The sequence below is a fragment of the Eurosta solidaginis genome, chromosome X, assembly GCF_040869045.1.
Source record: "Eurosta solidaginis isolate ZX-2024a chromosome X, ASM4086904v1, whole genome shotgun sequence".
NCBI classification, from domain to species: domain Eukaryota; kingdom Metazoa; phylum Arthropoda; class Insecta; order Diptera; family Tephritidae; genus Eurosta; species Eurosta solidaginis.
The window spans coordinates 66,155,423-66,181,394 of record NC_090324.1 but is presented as its reverse complement, the minus strand read 5'-3'; the positions used below and the strand labels follow the sequence as shown (position 1 = coordinate 66,181,394).

General features: G+C 35.1%; 1 protein-coding gene across 7 annotated transcripts in view; it reads right to left on the bottom strand.

Moving 5' to 3' along the window:
* The window catches only part of LOC137234558 (plexin-B-like), an 846,294-nt gene that overhangs the window by 397,895 nt on the left and 422,427 nt on the right, over positions 1–25,972 (bottom strand). For all 7 annotated transcript variants that reach the window (XR_010947817.1, XR_010947815.1, XR_010947816.1 and 4 more), the window contains exons 7-10: positions 21,866–21,999; positions 21,105–21,802; positions 20,478–21,049; positions 20,230–20,412 (exon numbers count right to left, since the gene is read on the bottom strand). Coding sequence is in view for 4 of the 7 variants with exons in the window: in XM_067758015.1 (XP_067614116.1) it covers positions 20,230–20,412; positions 20,478–21,049; positions 21,105–21,802; positions 21,866–21,999 (1,587 nt within the window). In the remaining 3 variants the exon portion in view is untranslated. The remainder of the gene's footprint in view (positions 1–20,229; positions 20,413–20,477; positions 21,050–21,104; positions 21,803–21,865; positions 22,000–25,972) is intronic.

Here is a 25,972-nt window from a genome sequence, read left to right as displayed (position 1 = left end):
GATCGCGGATACAAAAATAACAAACTGTCTCAGCTTTGGGCAATTGAGGGCGAGCAGTTTAATAAGAGTTATAAATGAGTAATTTTATGTGCTTGTAAGCGTATGAGTCGTGGCACAGTGGCTGACGTACCCGACCAAACGCCCGGGGTTGCGGGTTCAACTCCCACCAAGCATTCTCTTTTTTTAAATTTATAAATTATTATTTTTAATGGACTGTATTGAGTTTATGGGGTTTTTGCTTTAATGTATTCCATTTATTGAGTTGGGTAGTTTTAGTGTTATTGGTGTATTTAAGTCATGGGAGGATGCATAGCATCAGTACACCTTTATTTATTTAATTTGGGGGCGAGCACTGGGGGGCTCTGAGGCTTCGCTCTACTGAGCCACCTCATCCTCTATTTGAAGAACCCTTTAAAATGTGATATGGAGGCGAGCACGGGACGGCTCTGAGGTATTGGCACCCCATTTTCTACAAGAAAAACCTCTATTTATTTAATTTGGGGCGAGAGTTGGGCACTCTGAGGTTTCGCTCTAATGAGCCACCTCATCTTCTATTTGAAGAACCCCTTCAAAGTGTGATATGGAGGCGAGCACTGGGCTCTGATGTATTAACACACCATCCGAAGAACCTCCATTTTAATTAAAAAACTCAAACTATGTCTTTAGAATATTTCACTAACCAGTTGAGAATTACAAGCACACTCAATGGCTACTGAAACAAACGAACGAAAAATGTTCATAGTTTAAGTCGCTTAAACACAAACTAAAAGTAGGCTATAGTTAAAGCTCTGGGAAAACAAATATTTCTGATAAAACCAAAGAATAACGCCAAGGAGTGGAAAAGACATGTTAATGAAATTATTCCTTGTAGAAACAAAGAAATCCAGAACATCCAAGAACCAAAAATATTAGCAAACCCACTGGAAAGAATTAATCTTAGAAATAATGTTGATGAAGAAGGTCAACAAAACGCTCGAAAATCGCCTGGAACTGAAAGGGAGGAAGTAGTTTTAAATGATCGCAATGATAAAAATGTTATCGATAGCGTTAATCAAAAAAACCATAGATACGCGCCAGAAAACAATCTAATTAATGTTAAACAAATTAATAAAACATTTGTGGGCATATTATTAAAAAGTCTTCTGCAAATAGCTATTTAAATGAAGTGAATACAATATATTTCCCTTCTGTTATATTTATCTATTTTGTAAACGTTGTATGAACGATTAAAAAGGGGGATATTGTAGTGTATTGCAATCAGTTTCTCGGTGTGAACTGGGCTTAAATGAACTTAACAAGAGCGCACTGCGCACTCAACGAACCGAACGAATAACTATCTTCTCTAGTCGTTCATCCACCGTGTAACTGTGCACATCGCACCTCATTAGTGTTTTTGTATATAAGTTAATATATTCAATAAATATTAATTTTTATATAACTAAGGTGGCGCCTAGTTATTACATAAGTAAAAAAATTATTTTTTAAATAAATTACATTAAAATTATAAAAATTGTGTTTTTTGTTTATTACTTGAAAATATAGGTTTGTTTCTTGAATTTTTTTTTTTTTACTAAAACGAATTCGAAAAAAGAAAAACTGTCTGAATGAAAATTGTTCTGAACTTGTTTTAGCTGTAAAGAAAAAAAAATGTTCCATAAGAAATTTGTTAAAAATGATAATAGTTATAGTAGTTAAAAGTTCATTTTAGGCTAATTTCTCATAATTTAAGCCTGATACCTCTACTAAAATTTAAAAACACTGTAGAAATTAATACAGATTCTGAAATGTACGTAAAATACCTTTAAAGTAAGCCCAATATGATATTTTTCCTATAATTCTATCAGAAGCTGTGAAGATTTTTTTGCCAAAATCTACATTCATATGGCAAAATATCTATTTTGCGAAAGTGGGGGACTCGCAATTTTCTTAGAATCATCTGTAGATTACGTTGCTATACTCTTGATGAAAAAAATCCATCCATACAATTTTACCCGCTCTAGTATACTTCAGTAAGGAGTTATATGAGGTGTATCCCTAACACCACCAAGAAAATGTGGGGTGAGAAGGGACCGTGGCACCTCCCATACAAATGGAATATATCATACTGCATATCTCTGGATGTAGTAATGGTACGATAATGAAGATTGATAAGGAGCTATATGACGTTAAGTCACAACACCTCCAGTAAAATATGGAATTGGGAAAAAGGGGCTGTGGCACCTTCCCTGCAAATGGGATTTTTCCGAACTATGGCTACCGTACAAACTTAGGTTATCTTAACAGCTAAAGCTTGACTGCAGAGTTGAGTTTGGCTGTTATTCCTTGTGGACGTTTAGTAATTTTTTTTACTTCAGTATAAAATTCAAACAAGGACCAAGGCCAATCTAGGCAGGATAGGGCTGATGGAAAATCCAGCCCTGGTATTCCGAAAGCCGGTACCTCTCGGGCAGGAGCCACCGACCGGGAGGCCTCTTGGGCGGCTACCGCCCGTCTCGTAGCCACCAGCACGGCTGCCACTCAGCGTCAAGCGTCTGGCGGTTTGGCTGCTGGGGGCTCCAGGGATGTGGGTCACCAGGACAAGCGCTGGGCTGTCCGGATCCTCCGCTGGAATGCTTCCTCGCCGATAAGGGAGGGGGAAGTTTCCGCGGAGGACTGGGCGAATGAGCAGCGTGCACTTGCTTGGCGAAACAGATGTTGCCGGAGGTCAGGCTGGACTGGGTCGAGAGCGATGAAGACTCGAAGCGCCAGCGGCCTATGGATGAATCTAACCCTACGGCACCGAAAAGGGCCAAGACGCAGAGAGGCTGGACGCGGTCTTTCGCCGAAATAGCCAAGGATCGGCAGATCATTGGTGTTATGGACGAGAGCAGCGAAGATGGTAGGATCCCGAAACAGCAGCAGAAGTGGATTGAGTCGCTACTGTGACCGTTAAGGTCAAAAAAGAGGAGAAGACTGAACGGGCCACGATACAGATAGTCCTGCTGCTCGACAGCGCAAGCGTCGAAGCGTTGAAAAGACAGGATTTCAGGGTAATCTACGGCTCCAAGAATATAAGCTCTAAGGTTTATAAGGCTGACGTTGAAGCCTTGGGAAACCTTGCGTCTCGTACGAAGGTGGTTGAACTAAAAAAAATGCTCTGTTTTTGAAAAGCATCAGTTAACGTATCAAAAAAAATTTTCGAATTTAAAGAGTTGAATGTGGACTACTTACACATTCCGATTTACTAACTTAAATTTTTAATAATTTTTTTTTAAATTTCTTAAAATTAAATTCTACGCAAAATGTTTATGTTCATTTGTACTGAGAATTTTCTCTATATTTATTTTTTATTTCTTAGGTCTCTAATGTTCTTTTTTTAATTTTAACATATCCTCGGTATTTGTTGTTAAATTTAATTGTTTAAAGGTCCAGCTATCCCTTTCTTTATTTTAAATTGTTTACCTCCCCGTTTTCTTTTTCGGATTTTTGGGGTAGGTATTTTGTGTATTTCTTCCTTTTTTATAGACTGGTTCCGTCGCCAATACTCTTCTATAGTAATTCGTGTCGGACCTTGTTTAGTGGTGTTACGGGTTTTAAGGACTTCCTCGGAAATGTTTATGAATTCTCTCATAGTGTCTTCACACTTTTAAAAAATTCTGTGAAATTCTTCTTCCGTTTCTATTTCTTGCATACTAGAGAGATAACTGAGCTTCTTTATTATTTTTTTTTTCAATTTAATAAAAAATTGTTCAACGTTTAACACACAACGTTTACATATTATCCAATTCCTAACTTAAAAAAAATTCTAAGCGAAAGTTTTTCGTTTTTGCTAATAATTTAGCGCCCATAAAGGCCGCCCAATTTGTTTCTAAAGTTATTATATACTTATATTAATTGCCCCGAGCGGTACGCCTCCGATCTCATTTTGTTGTTAACTTGTGCCAATTGAAAGGTGTCCTCCGATCCCGTTTTGTTACCACCAAATATTTGTTTTCAACTTAGTTTTCTATTTCCGCCAAATCCTTGCCGAAGAAGGCTTTCTTTGTTAAGATCTTTATTGATGCCACATAGTAGTACCTTTTGTTTAAATGCAAGAGTTTAACTGTATTGCAATGGTGTCAAGATTGTTAATTTCCATGTGATATTTATTCCTTATTTATATTCCACCTCTTTATATGCTCGCATGCTGCCAGTCAAAATTGTTAATTTCCATGTAGTATTTATTCCTTATTATATTCCACCTCTATACCCAGCAAACACAGTTTCTAACGTTAGAGAAATATTGTAGTTTTACATTAGAATTCTAATGTAGTTCCCTAATGCATTTCGAATCGAAAACTAGGTTAGAGAACTCGATTAGAATTCGACTGTGAAACGATTTGAATAACACTAGAAATGTGATGTTATGATTATTGTCACACTTATCGATTATTCGCACGACATGATCAGTCATAGTGTTATACAAAAAAAATAAAAATAGTGAAAAGTTCTGTGGAAATATTATAAGCTGAGAAATAAGTTTTTTTATTTATAATAATAAATACTAGTAAGTGAAAATGAATCCAAGAAAGTTAAAAAGGGAAAGCGAGCCGATTATTGAAGGGCTATTTGAATGGCATGAAGAAAACGCTTCCTCATCCGTACCTCAAACCAATGCCGAGCTCAATCCTGGGGAAATAAGTGGAAGCGAAAATTCCAACACAATAACTAGTACTGAAAACTGTGAAACATACGATAGGATTTTACATTATTTTTATTTTATTATAATTTATAAGCTTAAAACAAAATAAAAGTATCTGATATAATGAAACAATGAAAATTTCGCTGATTTAAAATAACTGAACTAAATTGCGCATAACCTAAAAATTCTCATTAGAAACCCATTAGCAATTGACGTTAGAATTCGATTAGAATTCTAATCCTTTTCTCGATATCGAGAACGAAGTCCCCATTTTGTCGAGAATCCTATAATTCGCGACAGTTTCGCAAATCGTCCTCTAACCTTCTACCTTAGAGAAATACATTAGAATTCGATTCGTTTTCTAACCTAAATGTTTGTTGGGTATATGCTCGCATACTGTCAGTCAAAATTTTTGCCAATGTCCGTATTTCATGCCATCTAAACGCTGCTTAATTTCTTGATTGCACTGCTGCTGCTAACATCGTTTGTTTTTGTTTTTTAACAAAACTTTTTCTTTAACTTTTTAAAAAAAAAACTGGGCAGGATCTCTGTTCAGCAAGATCTAGCGAATTTTGCTTATGAGCAAATTTTCAGTTAATTGAAGATCAAGCTGGCAGTATCGCCTTGTAATGAGGCGAATCCGGCTTCTTTATTAACGCGACAGGCTCCTCTGATCAGCTAGGTCTTTAGAAGTTTTGCTAATTCCGATCTAGGCTGACAGGATCGCCATGTAATGTGACAAATTGATAAAGGGTGTTTAGACTTTGTACGTCTGATCAGTAATCATTTTATTAAAGAAATTCATTACTATTTATACAGAAGTTCTTAACCTATGCATATATACATACTTACATTAATATTTACATACTAAAGGTGCATGACTCAATAGTGAGGAATGCTTGTCAGCAAATTATTGACCTACATATTGTCAATATGATTCCCGCTTGAGCAATTTGGTATGACGTATAAATGCATTAGGTGACTTTGTGAAAGCGAATGAACTTATGGCAGTTACCTGGGTCAGTGAACGAGCGTTTGTAATGTTAAGCGTGTTCGAAATGGGGTGAAATCCACGCGATACTACACAGGCGCACACAAGTTCTAAGTACATACAAAATATTAGAAGAACTGGGGCTACTATAAGAAGATAATAGGTAAAAAGTTATCTGAAGAGGTGCGAGCCCCAGAAAGCGAGGAGGAGCTAGACGTGTTTGTAAATAATTTCAGTCAAAAATGTAGGAATGCTTTAGATAGGGCTTGCCCGACTAAAAAGGTTTTGGAAACTCACAAACCACCATGGTGGTCGTCCGATCTTGACAAGCATAGGAAGTCATGTAGGGCGGCCTTTAATAAAGCAAAGAATGATGACATGAATCCTCATGGGCTGCTTATAAGCGAAAATAAATATATATAAAAAAGCAATCCGAAATGGAAAGCGATCCTGCTGGAGGGATTTCTGCGGCAGGATTGAATCCACATCCGCGGCTTCCCGGTTAAGGAAGGTGCTATCGAAATCTCCAACTCAGCTAAGTTACGTCTAAAAGCCGGATGGGCACCGCACGGACTCCAGCGCTGAAGCGATAAACTTGCTAATGGATACACACTTCCCAGGAAATGCTGGCGTGTCTTCAAGTATTGTCAGCGGAGGGTCACCTAATGATCAGCTGATAAGCGAAATCACAGATGATAAAAGGATAGATTGGGCTTTACAGACCTTCAAGCTCTATAAATCGCCGGGGCCGGATGGAACTTTTCCTGCTCAGCTACAGTATACTGCCGAACTTATAAGGCCCTGGATAAAAGGGATGTTAATAGGTTGTTTTAGGCTCAATTACGTACCAGTATCGTGGATGTAAGTCAACGTGGTATTTATCCCCAAGGCAGGGAAACCCTCCCACTCTAAACCAAATGATTATAGGCCTATAATCTTATCTTATTTTCTGCTTAAAGCACTCGAAAGGCTTCTAGAGGACTACATCAGGAGGAGGATTGATCCGTCGCTTCTTTCGCAAGCTCAGCATGCCTATACTAAGAGCAGGTCAACTGACACGGTCTTGCACTCACTGGTATCCGTAGAAAGGTCACTAGACCTCAAGGAATACACATTGGTGGCATTTCTAGATATAGCGGGTGCCTTCAACAACGTTCTCCCGGGGGCCATCACCTGGGCGCTGACCGATCTGGGGGTGGACGCGTGCCTGGTGGAGTTTATATACAATCTGCTTACGCGTAGGCAGATTAAAACTGACTTAGGTGGATGCGGGATCCACAGACCGGTCGGCAGAGGCACTATGCAGGGAGGTGTTCTCTCACCGCCTCATGGAATCAGAAGGTCAGCAAGTGATCGCGTATGCAGGTGACATCCTGGGGATTCTCCCCTAAGGTGATCTTTTGCGCCCGATTCTTCTTTATGGTGCCTTGGTCTGGTGGCCTGCACTAGCTAAAACTACTTATCTTAAAACGCTTCAAAAGGTGCAACGGAGTTCGGAGCTCTGCATCACCGGGACTCTCGGCTCCACTCCATCTGAAGCACTCAACACAATGCTATACCTTCCACCTCTTGACTTGGTGGCGAAGGAAATAGCGGTCATCACCGCTCTACGCATAACGAAAACTGGTCTCTGGTCAAATGGATCTAGTGGACACGCCACTTGTCGTCTCGTGATGGAAAAAAAACTTAATTTAATTTAATTTATTTATTTCTTACAGCTTATACTAAGCCTAGCTTATATATATAATAGTAATTAATATATAATCTAATTAAATTAATTTATCTGCATCTATTGACTGCACAAATGGTGTGAGAAATGGGTAGCAGACGAATGACACCAATGCAAGGATTTTTCAGGTTATATCTGACGCTGTTAACGTATTTAAAGTGCGAGGTCAATATCTAAACAGCGATGCACTTACTAGGATGAGTGATGCGTTACAGTATGAGCTTCGGCTACTGAAAGCTTCCTAGTGCCAGCGTAGAGTAATCGGGATGTATGCAATGCTATTGATGATTCGAAAGTTTGCCCATCTTGCACTAGAATGGCAGTGTTCTACAGTAATTGTACAATTTGTGTTTAAATTCCCTTATGTTACTAGATTTAGCATCATTTGGTAATTCATTCTAGAATTTTAATCCTTTATAGTATAAATTACATTTGTCTGCTTCTGTTCAATAAGCAGGTAGAGTAAAATCATTTCTTCTTCTTGTATTTATGGAATGGACATTTCTTAATATTTTATGTTACTTTTCAAATAATAAGGCAAGTTGCCTTCTATTACGTTTCTAATAAAATTCATCGTATGATAAAACAGTACCTGTTTAATGTTTAGCCAATTTAGAGTGGCGAGCATATCTCTGATAGGTGTGTCTAAGCGTTTCCTAAGAATAAATCGCATAGCTCGGTTTTGTTGCTTTTGCAATTTGTAAATTTGGTTATCTCTCATAATGAAGAATAATGTTGGACAATATATGAAGTGAGGTTCGATTATCGATCTGTAAACCATTACCTTATACCGTCTACTTAAGTACTTGCAGGTTCTTTGCATGAAATATATCTTTTTGGCTATTTTCCCAACCGTGTAATCGATGTGCTCACTGAAGTTGAGTTTATCATCGATTTTGATTCCTAAGTACTTCATAGTACTGACTTTTTCTATAGCTTCGTTGTTTATATTTAGAAGTGGTAACTCATAGTTTTGAAAATTCCTTCTTGAAATAACCATAAATTTTGTTTTGCTTATATTGAGTCTCAATCTATTCGAGCATAACAAATCATATACCCTATTTAAGCCTCATTGTAATTTTATATATATTTCAGTGATATTATCTCCACTAAGCATCAACAATGTATCGTCAGCAAAAAGTTTAATATCACAGTACTTTAGAGAATTGGTTATATCATTAATATAGATATTAAACAATATAGGTGCCAGGACAGACCCTTGCGGAAATCCAACAGGCACTTCTCTTTTTTCAGACAGGGATGATCCAATTACAGTTCTTTGACTTCTCTTCATGATAAAGTCTTGGAACCATTTAAGCGCCGTTTCAGTAACACCTATGCTATATAGTTTGTTTAGCAATAAATTTTGATCAATAGTCTCAAAAGCACGTTTTAAGTCTAGGAATACAGCTATTATATGTTTATTTCTGCTCAGATCTTCTTTCCAGTTAGCTAAAACAAGGTTCAAGGCACTTTCACAAGAATGTTTTTTCCGAAAGCCTGATTGCTGCGGTATAATAACTTTATTATCATCTAGGGACTTCACTAGCTGGTTTTTAACTACAGTTTCCAGTATCTTTTCCTCACACGCTAACGTGTTAATAGGTCTTATCTCATCAGCTCTTATAGTATTCTTGACTTTCTCTATTGGTACCACAATTGAAGTTTTCCATAGGTTAGGAACTACCCCTTTGTCTAGACTTTCATTTACAATTTGAGTATAAAAGTATCCCGTGTATGTTACAGAGTCCTTTATCAGAGTCCTTCAGTTATAAATTTTTTCCCTAATATTTTATTTTTGAATTTACTTACTATTTCTAGTATATCGCTTGCAAATACCTTCTGAAATTTGAAAGTAAGAGTGCTACTTTCAACAGCCGAAAATGCTACGTTATTGTTATTAACTGGAATATTCGAGCTTATTTCAACTATGCTGTCAATGAAATAGTTATAGAGGGACTGGGCGATTTTATTCTCCATTATTTTCTTTGGAAATACATATGCTTTTCTTCAAATGCTTCCATATTGCCTTACTATCCCCAACATTATGTGTGATTTTTGTTCCATATACTTGGCCCTTTTAATCTTTATCAGACGTTTATACCTACGCTTTGTAAGGTTGTATTCGTTCCATTCACCTCTTCTTTGAGCTATTTTGTATATATTGAATTTATATTTGTGCAGATTCGCTAGTTCAGAGTCGTACCATTTGTTCATAAGTTTCACAGAGATTTCTTTTGAGTATGTTAATGTAGTCATTGCATTCGATAATGTATTGTTTAGGAATAAGACCTTGTTTTCGACACTGAGATTCTCAAAGCCAGAGTAGTTAACCTGTCGTAATTGGTTGACAAGACTATCACATGCATAATATTCCCAAGAAGTTATGGTTCTTTTAGCTCTCATTTGAGATTCTCTGTCTAACTTGATATTGAACTGTATGGTTTCGTGATCAGAAATCTGATTCTCTTCCAATTTTTCACAAGAAATGGATTCACTGTTCGTAAAGAGCAGATCAATCATTGTTTCGGTTTTATCGGTCTTTCGGGTGAAAAATCTATTTTTTGTTCCATAGCAAAACACCTAAATAGGTCAACTAACTGCTTGCTATATGTTGTGCTTCTGTTAAGATTCATGTTGTAATCCCCAAAGAAGACGACTTTGTCATGTGTAAGAGAGTTGTTGTTTAGAATTTCGTTTAGATATGAAATAAAGTCAGCATCACTCGCACTAGGCGAATGATAAATCAATCCTATTTGATACTGGGGAAAGATGTTTTTGATTTTTATTATTATACACCAAATATTTTTGTTAATAGTGTTATTGTAAACTATTTTATACTCTATTGAGTCATGTACATATACTAAAACACCCCCTGTATGTCTGCTATGTGAATTACACCGTAAAGGTTTATATGTTGATATCTCTAACTCTAGGTTTGTTATTTCATCTGTGCAACAGCTTTCTGAACAAAGAATCAGATGAGGTTTCCGAAGTTCGGTAAGGCGTTCCAGCTCACCTTTATTAGAAACAATACTATTTATTTATTTATTTATTTATAATACTCGTTGGTTGAGCGTAAGACTAATGTCTTTTAAGCCCATCATCATTAATTAATTTACAATAGTTTCATATATAATTAATAATAATAATATCTAATAACAATAATAATTACTGTATATGCATATCATAAAAAATTGCATTAATTTAAATCATAATTAACAAGTTATAACAAATATTTTAGGTTTAGAAAGATTTATTCCTTAAAATATGAAAAACAGAAATTAAGGTCATAAGAATGAAAAAGTAAAAGAAAAAAGGAGAAATATTTAGATATTTAAAAACTTAAACACTTCCAATTTAAAGCGCCTGGGATTTGTTATCGATTTAATTTGGTTTGGTAAAGAGTTCCAGAGTTTGACAACACTGACAAAAAACGTTCGTGATGAAGTATTATAATGATGTTTTGGTACGATGAGGTTGCGTGTTCTAATCGAATGCGCAAAAGCCAACTTTTCTAAAAGGTACTTTGGATTTCTCATATTAATGAGTTTATGCATATATATAAGATTACGGTACTTCAAGTAGCAAGTCAGATTGCAATCGAGTATCTTGTAACTAAATTGTGAGATGTGGTCATACTTACGCCTACAAAACACATACCTTGCACAGCTGTTTATGGCCATTGCAAGTTTTCGCTCAGATGCGCTATCTATGTGCCCGTAGATGAGTTCGCCATAAGAAATGAGTGGAACTATAAAGGTTTTCACCAAACGTAACTTTGTGTCCTGCGGGACGAAGTTAGCTGTGTACCTCAGCTTTCTTAGAATGAAATAAATTCTAGATATGATTTGGTTTATATAATCGGAGCACCCAAGGTATGAATTAACTTTGTAACCAAGAGATTGATTGCAAATCATCATTGATTCTAGCTATCAAATCTTCACATAGTCCTGTTGGACGGGATAGATATACTTGTGCATCATCCGCATACAGGTGTATGGACACCTTTTTACAGCAGTAGACCATATCATTAATAAAAATATTGAACAAAATCGGACCCAAAATGGATCCCTGAGGTACCCCTGAATACAACCTTCTTAGCTCAGAAGCCATATTTTTAGTCCAACGATTACTAAGGTAGTTTTTGAGCAGATTTACCGCGCTTTCAGAAAACCCAAAATATTTTTCAAGCTTGTGCAAAAGTATTGTATGGTCAACTTTGTCAAAAGCCTTGGAGAAATCCAATAGAGTTAAAACAGTTAAATCACCTTTATCGAAGGACGGTCTAATATCATCAATTACTTTAAGCATAGCAGTTGCACAGCTGTTATCCTTTTTATATCCTGACTGGTTTTCGGCAAGAAGATTATTGTTGTATAGATAATCAACTATTTGCGTAACCATTAGCCTTTCCAAAACCTTTGACAAAGAAGGAAGTATGCTAATTGGCCGAAAATCTGATGGAATGGCACCCGAACGATTTTTAGAGATTGGATTAACTTTAGATATTTTCCAGGAGTCCGGAAACGTCGAGGTAGTGATGGAAAAATTCAAAATGTGTGTTAGGGTTGAAAGTATGAATGGAATTATCAGCTTTATAAATTTTAAGCTTACGTTGTCCTCTCCAATGGCATTCGATTTAATTGAAAAATACTTTTTAAAATATCATACTCAGTCACGGTTGAGAAGTCAAATGTTTTTTCTGTTGCAAGTAGTAAGCTTTCATTCAGTTTAAAATCTCTGCTGCTTTGGATAATGTTAGATTATAAGAAGTAGTCATTCATAGAGTTGGCGTATAAATTGCATTCTATACTAGTTTTACTCCCAATTCCAACAGACTTTAGATGGTTCCACAATACTTTGCCAGATAAGTTTACATCTAACTTGGTACGGTAGTGCTGCCTTTTAGAGTTTTTCGTGGTCATATTAGCTTTGTTACGGGCAACGCGGTATGCTTCCCAGTTTTCGCGCGTTGGTGTACGTTTCCAACGTATGTATAGCTGGTTTCTCATTTTTATACTTTGTAATACCACTCTTGTAAACCATGGAGGTTTTTTATTGGAGACTTTGGCCATTCTTACAGGGATATATTTGTCATAAAGATAATTTAAGGTTGAAGTGAAAAAGTCTAGTTTTTGGTTTATATCTGGAAAGAACCAAGTTGTGTTCCAATCAAGGATGCCAGCCTCATATCTTAATGCATCAATATCAACAGATTTAAAATCCCTGTAATAAAATTGTTTGTGTACATCAGTATTAAACTGTAAATCATACGCTAAAAACATCATATCGTGATCTGATACTCCTGGAATGGAAAACTGATCACAATGAAGTACGTTTGAACGATCAGACACACATATAATGTCAAGCATACTTGATTTACAATTATGACCAAAGCGGGTGGGAAATTTATTTATTACTTCCAAACCATTAGAAATCAGCCTATCTGTTAAATCAATGGAACTGCTGTCACTATTGAGAAGATCAATATTGAAATCCCCACATAACAAGACATGCTCATATTTGGGAGCTAACTCAGCAACTTCATTGAAAAGGCCACTAAGATCAAATCTTCTACTAGGATTGTAAACACATACGACCAAACACTTCCTGCAACCATCTCCAATTTCTACCACCAAATACTCAACCGGATCATCACAACTTGATTTAAGTATAATTTTTCGATTAATCCCGGATTTGCAGTAGATGCCGATTCCACCACCTTTCGCCCCCGTTTGCCTATCATTTCTTAATAGTTTATAGTCACGCAGTACACAAGTATTATCACATACGGACTCACTAAACCATGTTTCCGTTATGCATACTACATCAATATCAAGGCCCTGCAAAATATAATTAATGTAATCAACTTTTTGATTATTAAAGCTTCTAGCATTAAAATAGCATAATTGCAACCCGGTATACTTCCTACTAACAAGCTTCAAGAGAAAATTTTTTGTCAGCAGTAAAACTCATATCTGCGTTAAACGTGCTGAGATCCAAAATCGGCACAATTAATTTGGAAGTTTACAGTGGCAGTAATTAAGTAATAAAGAAAAATACACAATATAAAAACAAAAGAAGAAATATATAGCGAAAATAGGGAAAACTCTACTCTCACATAGACTCTCCCTCTAATGCTAAATGCCGACGAAATGAGTTTTTGACGTTTCAGTTGAGTTGCGTAATGCATTAGAGCTCTATTTGCTTTTGTCAAACTTTCATGTATGTAGAAATTACCCTCACCGCCTTGACCAATATCAGATAGCATCATTGATCTCTTTTTGTGTTTACAAAAAGCAGCGACTGCTTTAAGAAACTTTCGCTTATCATATTGGCAATTGAGTTTAAACAGTATTGGCGCTGAGCGCGCTTGGCTTTTGTTTTGTCGCATACGAAAACACTCACGTACACTAGGCACGGCAAAACCAATTGCCCGGCATACTTCACCAAACATCTCACTCAAGTTTTCTTCATTACATTTTGGTATACCATTTATAATAAGATCTGTTGACACCGCCGCACTCTCAAACTGCTCAATTGTTTTTCGCGCCTTTTCTGATTCCGCCTTGAGCGATAAAAGCTCAGATTGCATGCCATCGACTGCTGTTGATCTCAAGCTCTCAATAGCAGTGACTCTATTTTCAATCACGTCTATTCTTTACTTTGTACAAGACAACTCACCAGCTATTTCACTCAACCGCTGCATAAACTTTCTTCCAAACCACTCATGGAGTCGTTTAGCCGTCTGATTATATTCTCCTCGTGTTTATTGAGTCTTTCTTCCAGCAATTTCATAAATTCAGCGCTTCGCGTGCCCGAAATTTGTTTAAACAAATATATATATATGTAATTAAATTTACAGAAAAATATAAAATATTGCACGACAAACAATCGGTGGCCCCTCTTAAAAACTTTTAAAATGTTCAACGCGGTTTTATGAAGCTTAAAATTGTGATTTCTTATTTGAATACTTTGTTTAGACACACAAAAAGTCGTGATTTATTGCCAGCCAACACGCACGTCTACTCTCTTTGCATTCTATCACACATCAAAATTATATTTAAATATATACAGTTCAGCTCATTTAATGCTCGTTGCTAAACGCGCACTTTATTTTTTAACTGTGCGTGTTTTTTGTGCGCTGGGCAGTCTTTACTGAAAGAGTAATGATTGACATCTACTTCAATCACTTTCTTTTTCACCAGTTCACAACAGTTAATACATTTAATCGTATTTGATGCACATCCCTTGCTGTCGTGGGTTCCAGCACATTTGCTACAAGCCACTTTATTAGTAAAATCGCTCGCTTTGTGCTTATATCCCGCGCACTTAAAGCATCTCAAAACACTTACGTGTTCGTAAGCGACAGGTATCCCACTCTGTATATAGTCTCTTTTGCTGCAATATATTCTCAAATGTTATTGCATCAGTTTCTACTAATGCAATATAACTTTCCTCCCTACGATTCGATTTTCATACACCTTTCTAACTACTAACTCTTTTCCTGCACATGAATCGTTTTGCTTCATTAAACACTCTATTAACCGTTCATTGCTAATTTTTTCAGTTATGCCAAGTATCTTAACTATCTTTTTTATTTCACTTTTATTTTTTATTTTCTCCGCTTCGTAATCTTTTCCTATAGTGCCTTGTACTTTCTGACGCACTTGCTCACAAGCTTCCTTGTTTCTACATTCCACAATTATAGCCCCTTTATTTATCTCTTTAACATTTCTGACAAGACCATCTGTGGGCTTAACAACTTTCTTCAAAGCTTCCTTAGTTTCCTTCGCTTTCTTTTTTTGATTTTTCGGTTTAATAACGATTTTGTTCTCATTTGATTTAACGGCCTGAGCAAACGTCAACTAAGTGTTAACGTTCTCGCTAGTTGCCTTCAAGTTACTAATAACTTCATTACTCTTTTGGAATTCATTAGCTATATCCTTTACAATTTCATTTTTCATTTCATTTATTTTTACTTCTATATTGTACTCCAGAAGGGAGTTGAAATCTGTTAGGATGCTGCTTTTTAATTGAGAACATTTATTGATAAATATTTGTTCAACTATTTGTCATTTTTGTTTGCTCACTTTTCTTTGTTAGGTGTTTGATCTCAATGAACTTTGTATTTGTATCTGACAAAGTGCATTGATTGCAGAACCATTTTAAATTCATGTTTTCTGAGATTATTTTTATCTCGTTTCGCTTTATGTTACTACATTTGATCCAAAAACTATAGCCACACCCACCAGAGCATGATATCATTTCATCTACCTGCAGCAATTTCGCTGTACACACTTTACATTGTGTTGGGATTATGGATGTATATTGTTTGCGAAGTTGTCACAAACAAATACATGAATTATATTAGTACGTTGTCTTATACTACTTTGATATATGTAAATACTAATAATTTATATCAAATATAGTTATAATAATAGATAACTAAAACTAAACGTGGTGGCAGCACTGCCAATATTCTTCTTCCCTTCGTATGCCACCCACCTTCCTTCTTCTGTCACTCAGCAATGTACTTATGATGCTGAACAGGCGCAAATATTAAGCACTACGTCACAGACAGAAGAAGCAAAGCGAATAACAAAACAAACAAAAAAAAAATTAGCAGTGCGAATGCCGTACAACAACAAAGCAGTCAGGCAGGTTTTTGTTTTGCCTATTTAAGTGCAGGCAACTTGCAGGAACACTTGCTTGTTTATATTTATTTACCTTCGCTGCGCAGCGGCTAAGAAGTTGACTCCTGACTCCACTGGAGCAGCAAAGCAAATCAGGATAATGATGTTACTCCCACGGTGCTTGTTGTCCACTTGTTTTAAATTTAGTTGATGTCCAGTAAGATGTTGTGAGTATTTAAGCGTTGTTTACGCGTTTATATCGTACGCATTTCACGTTAAACAATAAAAAATGCGGAGCTAAAATATTCACAACTTTACCGCCTTTTTACTCTTCCTCTTTTAAAATATAATTACAAATATGTGAATAAGCTATAAATTATGTGTAAATATAAATAAGTTATAAGCTTTAAAATATATGTAAATATAAATAAGCTTTACAAATATATTGGAAATGTTTGTGTGCAAAGAAGCCGTGGTTGAAGGTGTCACCACTGTATACCACAAATTCAATTGTTCGATGGCTTCCCTTAGTGTTTAAAATCGCGCTCTTAGGGTGTAAATATAAGCAACTGATGCGTACAATTTTAGGCATATAGTGTCTAAAGTATTACACATTTTTATACCCGCTGTACTTGTACGCAGGGTATTATAACTTTGATTGGATAACGGTTGGTTGTACAGGTATAAAGGAATCGAGATAGATATAGACTTCATTATATCAAAATCATAAGTGTCGAAAAAAAATTTTATTGAGCAATGTCCATCCGTCCGTCCGTCCATCTGTCCGTCTGTCCGTTAACACGATAACTTGAGTAAATATTGAGATATCTTCACCAAATTTGACTGATATTGCAACTCTTGATAAAAATTTGAAAAAATTGTTTAAAATGGGCGTGGCACCGCCCACTTGTGATAAAATCAATTTTACAAATATTATTAATCATAAATCAAAAATCGTTAAACCTATCGTAAGAAAATTCGGCAGAGAGGTTGCCTTTACTGTAAGGAATGCTCTGAAGAAAAATTTACGAAATCGGTTGAGGAGCACGCCCACTTTTTTATAAAAGATTTTTAAAAGGGGTGTGGACGAATAAAATAAGCTATATCTTTGCAAAAAAGAGCTTTATATCAATGGTATTTCATTTCCCAAGCGGATTTATAACGATAAATAGGAAAAATTTCAAATTTAAAAAAATGGGCGTGGCACCGCCCCTTTTATGACTAAGCAATTTTCTATGTTTCGGAAGCCATAACTCGAAGAAAAATTAACGGATGGTAATAAAATTTGGTACACGAATTTTCCCTATAGCAGGAAATATTTCTAGAGAAAATGGACTAGATCGGTTAAAGACCACGCCCACTGTTATATAAATATTTTTAAAAGGGTCGTAGACGATAATAATAAGCTATATCTTAGCGAAAAAGAGTTTTATATCAATACAATTTTACTTTCTAAATTGAATCATAACATTAAATTGGAAAACACTAAAAATTTGTGAAAATGGATGTGGCACCGCCCCTTTTTTGTCTAAGCAATTTTCAATGTTTCGGGAGCCATAACTCGAAGAAAAGATTACATATCGTAACAAAATTGGATACACATATTTTCCTTATAGCAGGAAATATTTCTATTAAAAATGGATAAGATTGGTTAAGGACAACGCCCACTTTTATATAAGTGACTTTAAAAATGGTCGTAGGCAAAAATAATAAGTTAAATCTTAGCGAAAAATAGTTTTGTACCAATCGTATTTTTATTGTTCTGTTATATCTTTATTTTAAAATAAACAGTAGGGAAATCTCCATATTTGAAGGAAAACTGCATTATTACCAGCTCAAGGTCATTGGTGTTAGCCTCTGTATCCTTTTTGCTTCTTTTAAACGAAAATTAGTTCAGAATAGAACCATATGTATATGTATTGTAACGAATTTACTGCAAATCCTCTTATTTGCAATCTTCTGCCCACGTTCGTATCTCTAAACTGTTGAATAAATAACTCCACTATTGAATAATGGAAAAATGGCCTTTATTCAAGTACTTCACAATAACACTCAAACTATGCAACGAATAACTTAATAACCAGACTGATAGCTTAAATGAAACTGGCTTTCAAAATAATACTGCTATTGCTCGCTAGATACCGTCTTAGGCGTAACTGCTTGACAACTCAAATCAAACTGAATTCCAGCGCCTCTACATCTGCGGCGTTTTACACCCTCTGGTTTCCTTGTTCGCATCTTCTAGAATCTACTAGCATTGTCCATGAGCTCTCAAACTTCTCAGCTATAACTAAAATTGCACGATTTTATAGCTTCTCTCATACCCCATGCTTGTATGTGTGAGCGACACTTCCACAATTATAATTACCTACATTTAGGAGCATCTCACATAAGATGTCTGCATATGGTTGTGCCTTGCTTCTCAGCTGCGTGTACCTACGTATGTGTAGACATAATGATTGATTCGTTTATGTAGATACAAGTGACTGTCTGCATTATTGTTGTTGTGACTTTATTTACTTAGCATCAGACTAGGGATGTGAGTATCACTTAGTGTCACTCATAGTCGAAACAGTATTATTGCCCAGCCTTGTAACACTATTAAGCATACAAAACAAACAACAACAGCATTTCAAGTGTACAGCGGGGTATGTAATATTCGGTTTCACCCGAACTTAGACTTCCTTACTTGTTTGAGTAAAATTCAACAAGAAATTTTTAAAAATAAAGATGTGTAATATTACACATTTATAGTGGTTAAAGTGTTGCCTACCATTTTGGTAATAAATTTACGATTTTCGCTTTAGAGTGTAGGTTGGCTTTCACAATGTCCATCAATAAAGCTCAAGGGCAGTCATTAGCTGTAGTAGGAGTCAATCTTACCAACTCATGTTTCACTCATGACCAATTATACGTAGGCTGCTCCAGAGTTGGCTCATCGAAAAATCTTTTTGTTTATACTCTAAATAATATTACAAAAAATATTGTATATCCCACGGTTTTCAGCAGTACCTAAATTTGCGAATACACAACCTTAAAATAAGTTTAAAATTTGTGTTATTTAATTTGCATATTTTTATAGAAATGTGGGGTGAAACTCACGGGCATAAGCTGGTTTATTATAAAGCTTAGGCATTTTACTTCTAGAGGAGCACTAAATTTTTACAGAAATCAATACGTCTATCACGTTTGATAAAAAAATCACTTTAATTAACAACTTCCAATGCTTTTTATTCAGTTGTTAATAAGCTACATGGTTTTTGAATATTTCAAAAATATTTAAATTTTACGACGAACCCTGTTATTGTGGCAAACTGTACATATGTTTATTGGAAAACATTGATATGTGAATTGTAAGTATTATATTTTATAAGAAGCAATGCGTCTATCTTGGTGGAGGTCGATAACGTAGCTACTAAGATAAAACTTTTCATCATAAGTTGACAGTGCCACGCCCCTTCATAAAAATCAATAATTTATGTGGACTTATGCTTAAATACATCTTTATCAATTCATTTACTTCCTTATGTTTTCACTAAGAAATTTTTGTTTTGTTATTTTTCTAAAATTTTACAACTTTGACGACTTATTGTGAAACACCCTGTTTTTCTTTCAAATATTGAAATTAACAACAATACGCTTTCAGGTTGAGTTTCAATTTTTAAACAATCTTCAATGGTTCAAAAGTTATGATTTTTGCTAAGAAAAACCTCAAAAGCCGCCGTAGTGCGTCGGTATAATTTACCCCAAAAAAAATGAGCCAAAGTGCGTGCAGTGTATATTTCCGAAGTGAGAAAAAGAATTAAAAACGAAAAAAGCTTGGTGAGACATTGTGGAAGCAATTAAAATGCTAATGGAAACTAGAAATCGCCTTTTTCACTAATCCGCGATGGTATAAAGTTGCCTTTTTTCATAGTTTATATAGAGATACAAGGGGATGCAAACAGCTTTTCCTTTTATTTTGGTGACGAATATAGCTGAATTATTTTAATTTATTGTCTCCGCAATAATTTCTTGCTTTTTGTAGCCACGCTTGCAAGTAGCTTCGTGTGCAGATCTTGAGGAGTAGAGGAATTGTGATTATCAGTGATATCATAATTTGTTTCAGTTGAAAGACTTTCCTTAAACTAACTAGTAATAGAAAATAAATGTATCAACTGCTCTTACTGTAACATTTATAGATATGAAGTAAAGACTTTAAAAAACTTACTTCATCCATGTATTTAGTTACGTATATATATAACTCTTTCAAAGCTGCAATTGTGTTAAACTCATCATTTTGTTGTACTGATAGATCATGCATGGCTGTATTCATTTCCTGGTCACTTATTTGTGGCAAACGTGCTACATCGCGATAAAATTGCTTAACCATTTTCCGGTACTGGGGAATGTCCTTAAAACAAGAGATAAATCAAAAAGTTACCAATAATTTACAAAAAAACATGATTTTTTATACACCTTTGCGAATAGTAACTTATTTGAGGGTGAGTCCTTTCCCAATCTAAGGTCAGTTGTTGAGCATGCATCCATAAAGGTCTGAGCTATTACGCTCAGACATGAATCTACAGTAACTGTTTTATTCACATCGAAAATAAAGTCTGGATTTTTTATGAAATTAACCCAAAACCGCAAGGGAAAGCTATTTGATTTCCATGCATGGACGATTTCTGCGTCAACTTCGTGTCTTTGTGCAGCTTCATCAAGAAGATCGAACAACCATTTAACAGATGGGGGAAGTTCTTCATTTACAGTAAGAATTGTTGAAAAAAAATCATCAACAAACTTTTGAATGGTACCTTTCGCAGCTAACAATCTCGTCAAAAAAACTTCAGGAATTGTCTTTCTTATACGCTCACTAGACTTATTTCGGTTAGCACTGGAAATGTGTTCCCCTGAAATTACTGAAGTTTTTACGTTCATATAATGATCAGCCATTAATGGTTTTACAAGATGATAAGCTTGCGGCTGCTGCAATCCACTTTCGCTGTCTGGGTTAATAATATGGGATTGCGAATTGTTCATGTAGAAAACTATGAAAAAAACAATTTTTTTACACATTGTAAATAGACTTAAATTGGTACTTACCATTGTGGTAGGACGAGTGGTATTTGCTATAATGCATGCTGTAAACAACACCTTGACGAGCTATTAGTGACATTACTGCGGATTCTTTGACCCCGTAATGCGCAAGTGTATTAATGCGTTTCCAACCATTCATTATTTTGGTAGTTAAATCTTCATCTTGCAGTGTTAGATGGCCCCCACGACCATGACGCCATTCCAAATCAACTTCACATACCGATGGTCGGCAAGAAAATGGAGTGTTTTTAAAAAGTGAGTCCAGTATTTTTGATTTTACTTGTGAAATCGTGTCCCAATCAAGCACTTTGCATTGAACTTTTTCATCAAGATCATCTTGAATAATGTGCAGCACAACAATGGAGTGTGGAAATTGTTCATGAAGCAAACATTCTTCAGATAATGAGTAACGGGCCTCATGAGTTATCGCATCTACTAGACCTTTTTCAATTTGATGCTTAATGGCTTTAAAAAGAAGAAAAAGGCTTGATCCACCATACTCTTTTAAATATTCGTACATGCAAATTGCCATGTAATTTGTAAGCATTTTTTCGACAACGCTTTCCGTTCGTCTTAGCATTAAATGTGGATTTTTTCCCACTACTGACTTATCTATTAAGCGTAACAAAAGGCATTTCAAAATTTCCGTTGCATACTCCATTTTGTTTTTTAAAACTATCATCAAGAGCGAGGCGACATTAACTCTGTAATTTAATAATTTTATGATTAACCTTAATCAATGATTTGTTCAGGAAGAGGTTACTCACTTATCACGGATAGTAAATGTTTTCTGAGACTCCAAAGTTTCAATGAAATTTAATATAAAATATTTGTTGCTTATTAACTGTTCGAACTGAAGCATTGCCGTATCGTAAGGAGTGCGGGGGCTGTTCAATCGCAGCTGCCAATAAATAATTTTCAGAAACATTGAAATGATAAAACAGTACAGTTTTCAAATATATGTATGTAAATGAATGTTTTGTATAAAATAGGTATTAAAAAAATTTTTTATGAAAATGGCTGCTGCAATATTACAGTATAGAAAGCATTACACTCGTATACATGTGACTATTTGCATTTAAGTGGCTTCAACTATGAACAAAGTTCTTTCGTTTGTTTCATTAACCAGAACGTGCGCTTCACCACGCAGCCAAAACCTCGAAACCAAAGTGGTGGCCCTTTATAAGTACATAATAGGTACAACAGTGGGGTTTTTTGAGCAAAATGAGGTGGAGCAACATGTAGCCAATACCTCAGAGCCGAAGCTGAGTCTTCTTAGGGAAATGAGAAAGCTTTTCCCTTTTTCTAAATACATCCCTATTTTTAAATACACACAGGTAAAAACAAATAAAATAACATAATTCCCTGAAATAACAAATAATAAAATTATAAAAAATAACTATTCGCCCTCAGAATCACCAAAGCATAGATAGTCAGTCAGTCAATACACCCTCAAAATCTTTAAATATCTGTAAAAAAGTGTTAAGTGCTAAACTCAAGACGCTGAAAAGTGAAATATAAAACTTTCTTATTTGTTAATACGCTTATCTTAGCTTGACCCGTATGTTTGTTTGTTGTATGTAACCGACTCCTTTGGATTCGATTTCGACCCCACTTTAAACAGATTTAATTCAAACTTTGTACACATATCAGGGACCGGTGACAACGCAACAATTTGATTGTGCAATATAAAGTTTGGTGGTTATACGGCGTAGATGATTTATGCTCAGCATAGGGAAGCTTACATAGTTCCTCAAACAAGCTATTTTTATATTCATATCCCATATCCGTTATTATTGTTTTCATACTTCCATAAATTAAGATGAAATTTTCGAATATGGCTTTTGGCTACTGTTTTTGCATGTTTGCTCTGTATAGGAATTGCAACTAGGTATTTAGTCAAATCACATATCAGAGTAACAGAGTATTCATATCCCTTTAATGATCTCGGTAATGGTCCACTGGTATCTATTTAACTATTTTGAACGCCTTGGTGGTGTTTCAGTCAAAATCATTGGTTCTTTTAAATTTTTATTAATTTCATTTTTATTACAATTTACACATTTCTTTATATATTTTCTTATATCAGTTTTCATATTTTTCCAGTAATATTTTTTTTTTAATTTTAATTAGTTGTACGATTGATTCCTGGGTGGCCACCATTAACAGGATCATTGTGATATTTTTGAAGAATCTTTTTAATTTCATCATTTTCCGTCACATGCACAACCTCCGGAGTTAATGCAATAGTTAAATTTCTGAGAGCTCTGGTACCAATCTCTTTAAATGTGTTTACTCGAGTATACTTAAACAATTTGTCTCCTAAGGACAACTGCATTTTATTTATTTTTAAATTGCCGTCTTCTTTCATAAGCCTGGTAATGAATTGATCTAGGCCAATCTTCGCCTCAAAAATCTGAGTATCTATATTTATTTCACTACAAATTTTCTTTCCTTTTTTGAAATATAATTTCGGAGGATCCAAAATGAGCTGGACTAGTCTTTTTACTTCTCTTCATTTTTATTACTGTTATTACTGGAATTCTTTTTAGTTTCCGATCTTGTCGCAACTTTCATTATTTTACATGCCTGTTCTGACATTTCTTTCAAATCATTGATATCTATTCGTGACAGAGCGTCTGCCACGTAATTTTCTTTTCCAGCTATGTATTCCACCCCAAAGTCATACTCTTCCAAATCCAACCTGATTCTGGTTAATTTTGATGAAGGGTTTTTCATTGAAAATAAATATTTTAAGGGTAGATGATTTGTTTTCAATGTGAATCTTCTGCCATAAACATATGGTCTAAAATATATAATGGCCCAATGTATGGCCGCCAATCCTTTTTCGATCGTGGATTTATTTATTTCGCCTTTTTAAAATAACCTTGAGGCATAGGCAATTGGTAATTGTTTTCCTTCATACTCTTGGCTTAGCACAGCACCGCAAGCATAACCACTTGCGTCAGTTGTAATACAGAACTCTCTATCAAAATCAGGATATTTTAGGATATTTGGACTAATTAATGCATTTTTTAGGTAGTTAAAAAATTTTTCGCAGTCGTCTGTCCATTTGAAGATGACATTTTTCTTACTAAGCCTTGTTAGTATCCTAGCGTATTCCGCGAAATTTGGTATGAATCTTCTATAATAATTACAAAATGCGACAAATATTTTTGCATTTTTGGGAGTTGGGTAATTTTGAACAGTTTTAAATTTATTTGGGTCTGGTAAGTAACTTCTTGACTGAAGAATAAACATTTATCGGGATGTAATTTTAAATTATATTTTCTGCAAGTTGAAAAAACATTTCTTAAATTTTGTATCATATGTTTTCGTAGCAACCCAATACGACTAAATCGTCCGTGTATAAAAATGCTTGTGATGGTTTTAGACCTGCGAATGCCAATGTCATCATCCTCTGGAATACTTTGAGGCCATAAGGCAATCTTTTGAAACGATAAGTACCGTTTTCCGCTGTAAAGGATGTGATATCCCTTGACTCTGGGCTGAGTTCTATTTGGCGAAATCCTGACATTAAATCTAGGCATGAGAAATATTTCGCTCTTCCTAATTGATCCAGAATATCAGCTATTCTAGGCAAAGGGAATTTATCAGCTGTTAATTTTTTATTTATTTGTCTGAAAAATCAACAACTAATCTCCACCTTTTTTCTTGTTTACCGGGAAGGAATTTTTTAGGTACCAATAAAATAGGGCTGTTATATTCTGAAGTTTATAGCTCTACAATATCATCTTGAATTAATTTGTTTACTTGTTTGTTTATCTCACTTTTATGTGCTTGAGGTAGTTTAAAATTTTTAATATAGACAGGAGTATTATCTTTCATATGCAACTTTTGTTTGTAAAAATTGTTGGTCGTGATTGGTTCTGTTTCTAATGAAAATATATCAACGAATTCTGAGCATAATGTGTTGAGTGATTTACAACCGAATGGTGAGGAATTTTTATTCAATCTTTCTAATTTTTCTTTACTATTAGCTTTATTGTGAGGTGTATTTTCAATTATTACATAGTCCTACAAATTTTCTGTTTTGATGTCATAATCTTGATTGATTGCTTATTTATCTGTTGTATTTATTATTCTTATTAAAGCTTGATTTGAGTTTACTATCGTGTTGGCTACAAAAATGCCATCAGTCAATTCTTGATGCGCTACTAATAGTTCATTATTGTTACTGTTGATATGAAGCTGTCTAATTACTTCGGATCTTACGGGTATTGTATTGCTATTGATTGTTGGTTTATTCATCATTTGTATAACTATATCTTCTGGGTAATCATATGGTGGTAGTATTAGGCTGCCCCCATTTTTATTATAATCTAAAATGAAATTATAGTTTTTAAGGAAATCGAGTCCAAAAATTCCATCACATGGGATTTGGAAATCACTTTCTACTATGTGAAATTTGTGTCCTATTAAAAGACTATCATCTGTTAGACCTGATTTTACTGTTCCAAATGTGCTTGTTATACCTCGGCCCATATCTTTTAACTCCGTGATCTGTGAGTTATTTATTGTAACATTCCTGTCAATTTGACCCTTCTTTATAATTGAGATATCCGCTACTGTATCTATCAGAAACGTTGAAGTTTACTTATATAGAGTAGTATTGGAACATATGTAGCTGCTCAGATGCAAGTTGAATGTACATACTGTCACGGATATTAGCATCACTAAGCTATACCATCACTAAGGCCATGCTAAGCAGCATTTGCGTCAATAATCAAATCATGTATGCACATATATAAGGCAGCCGAGAGATGTCACACACAGATGCATTTACTTATACGCCTATGTGTGAGCGAGAGACTGTAAACTACAAACTCACATACATCTGAGAGACGCTGAAA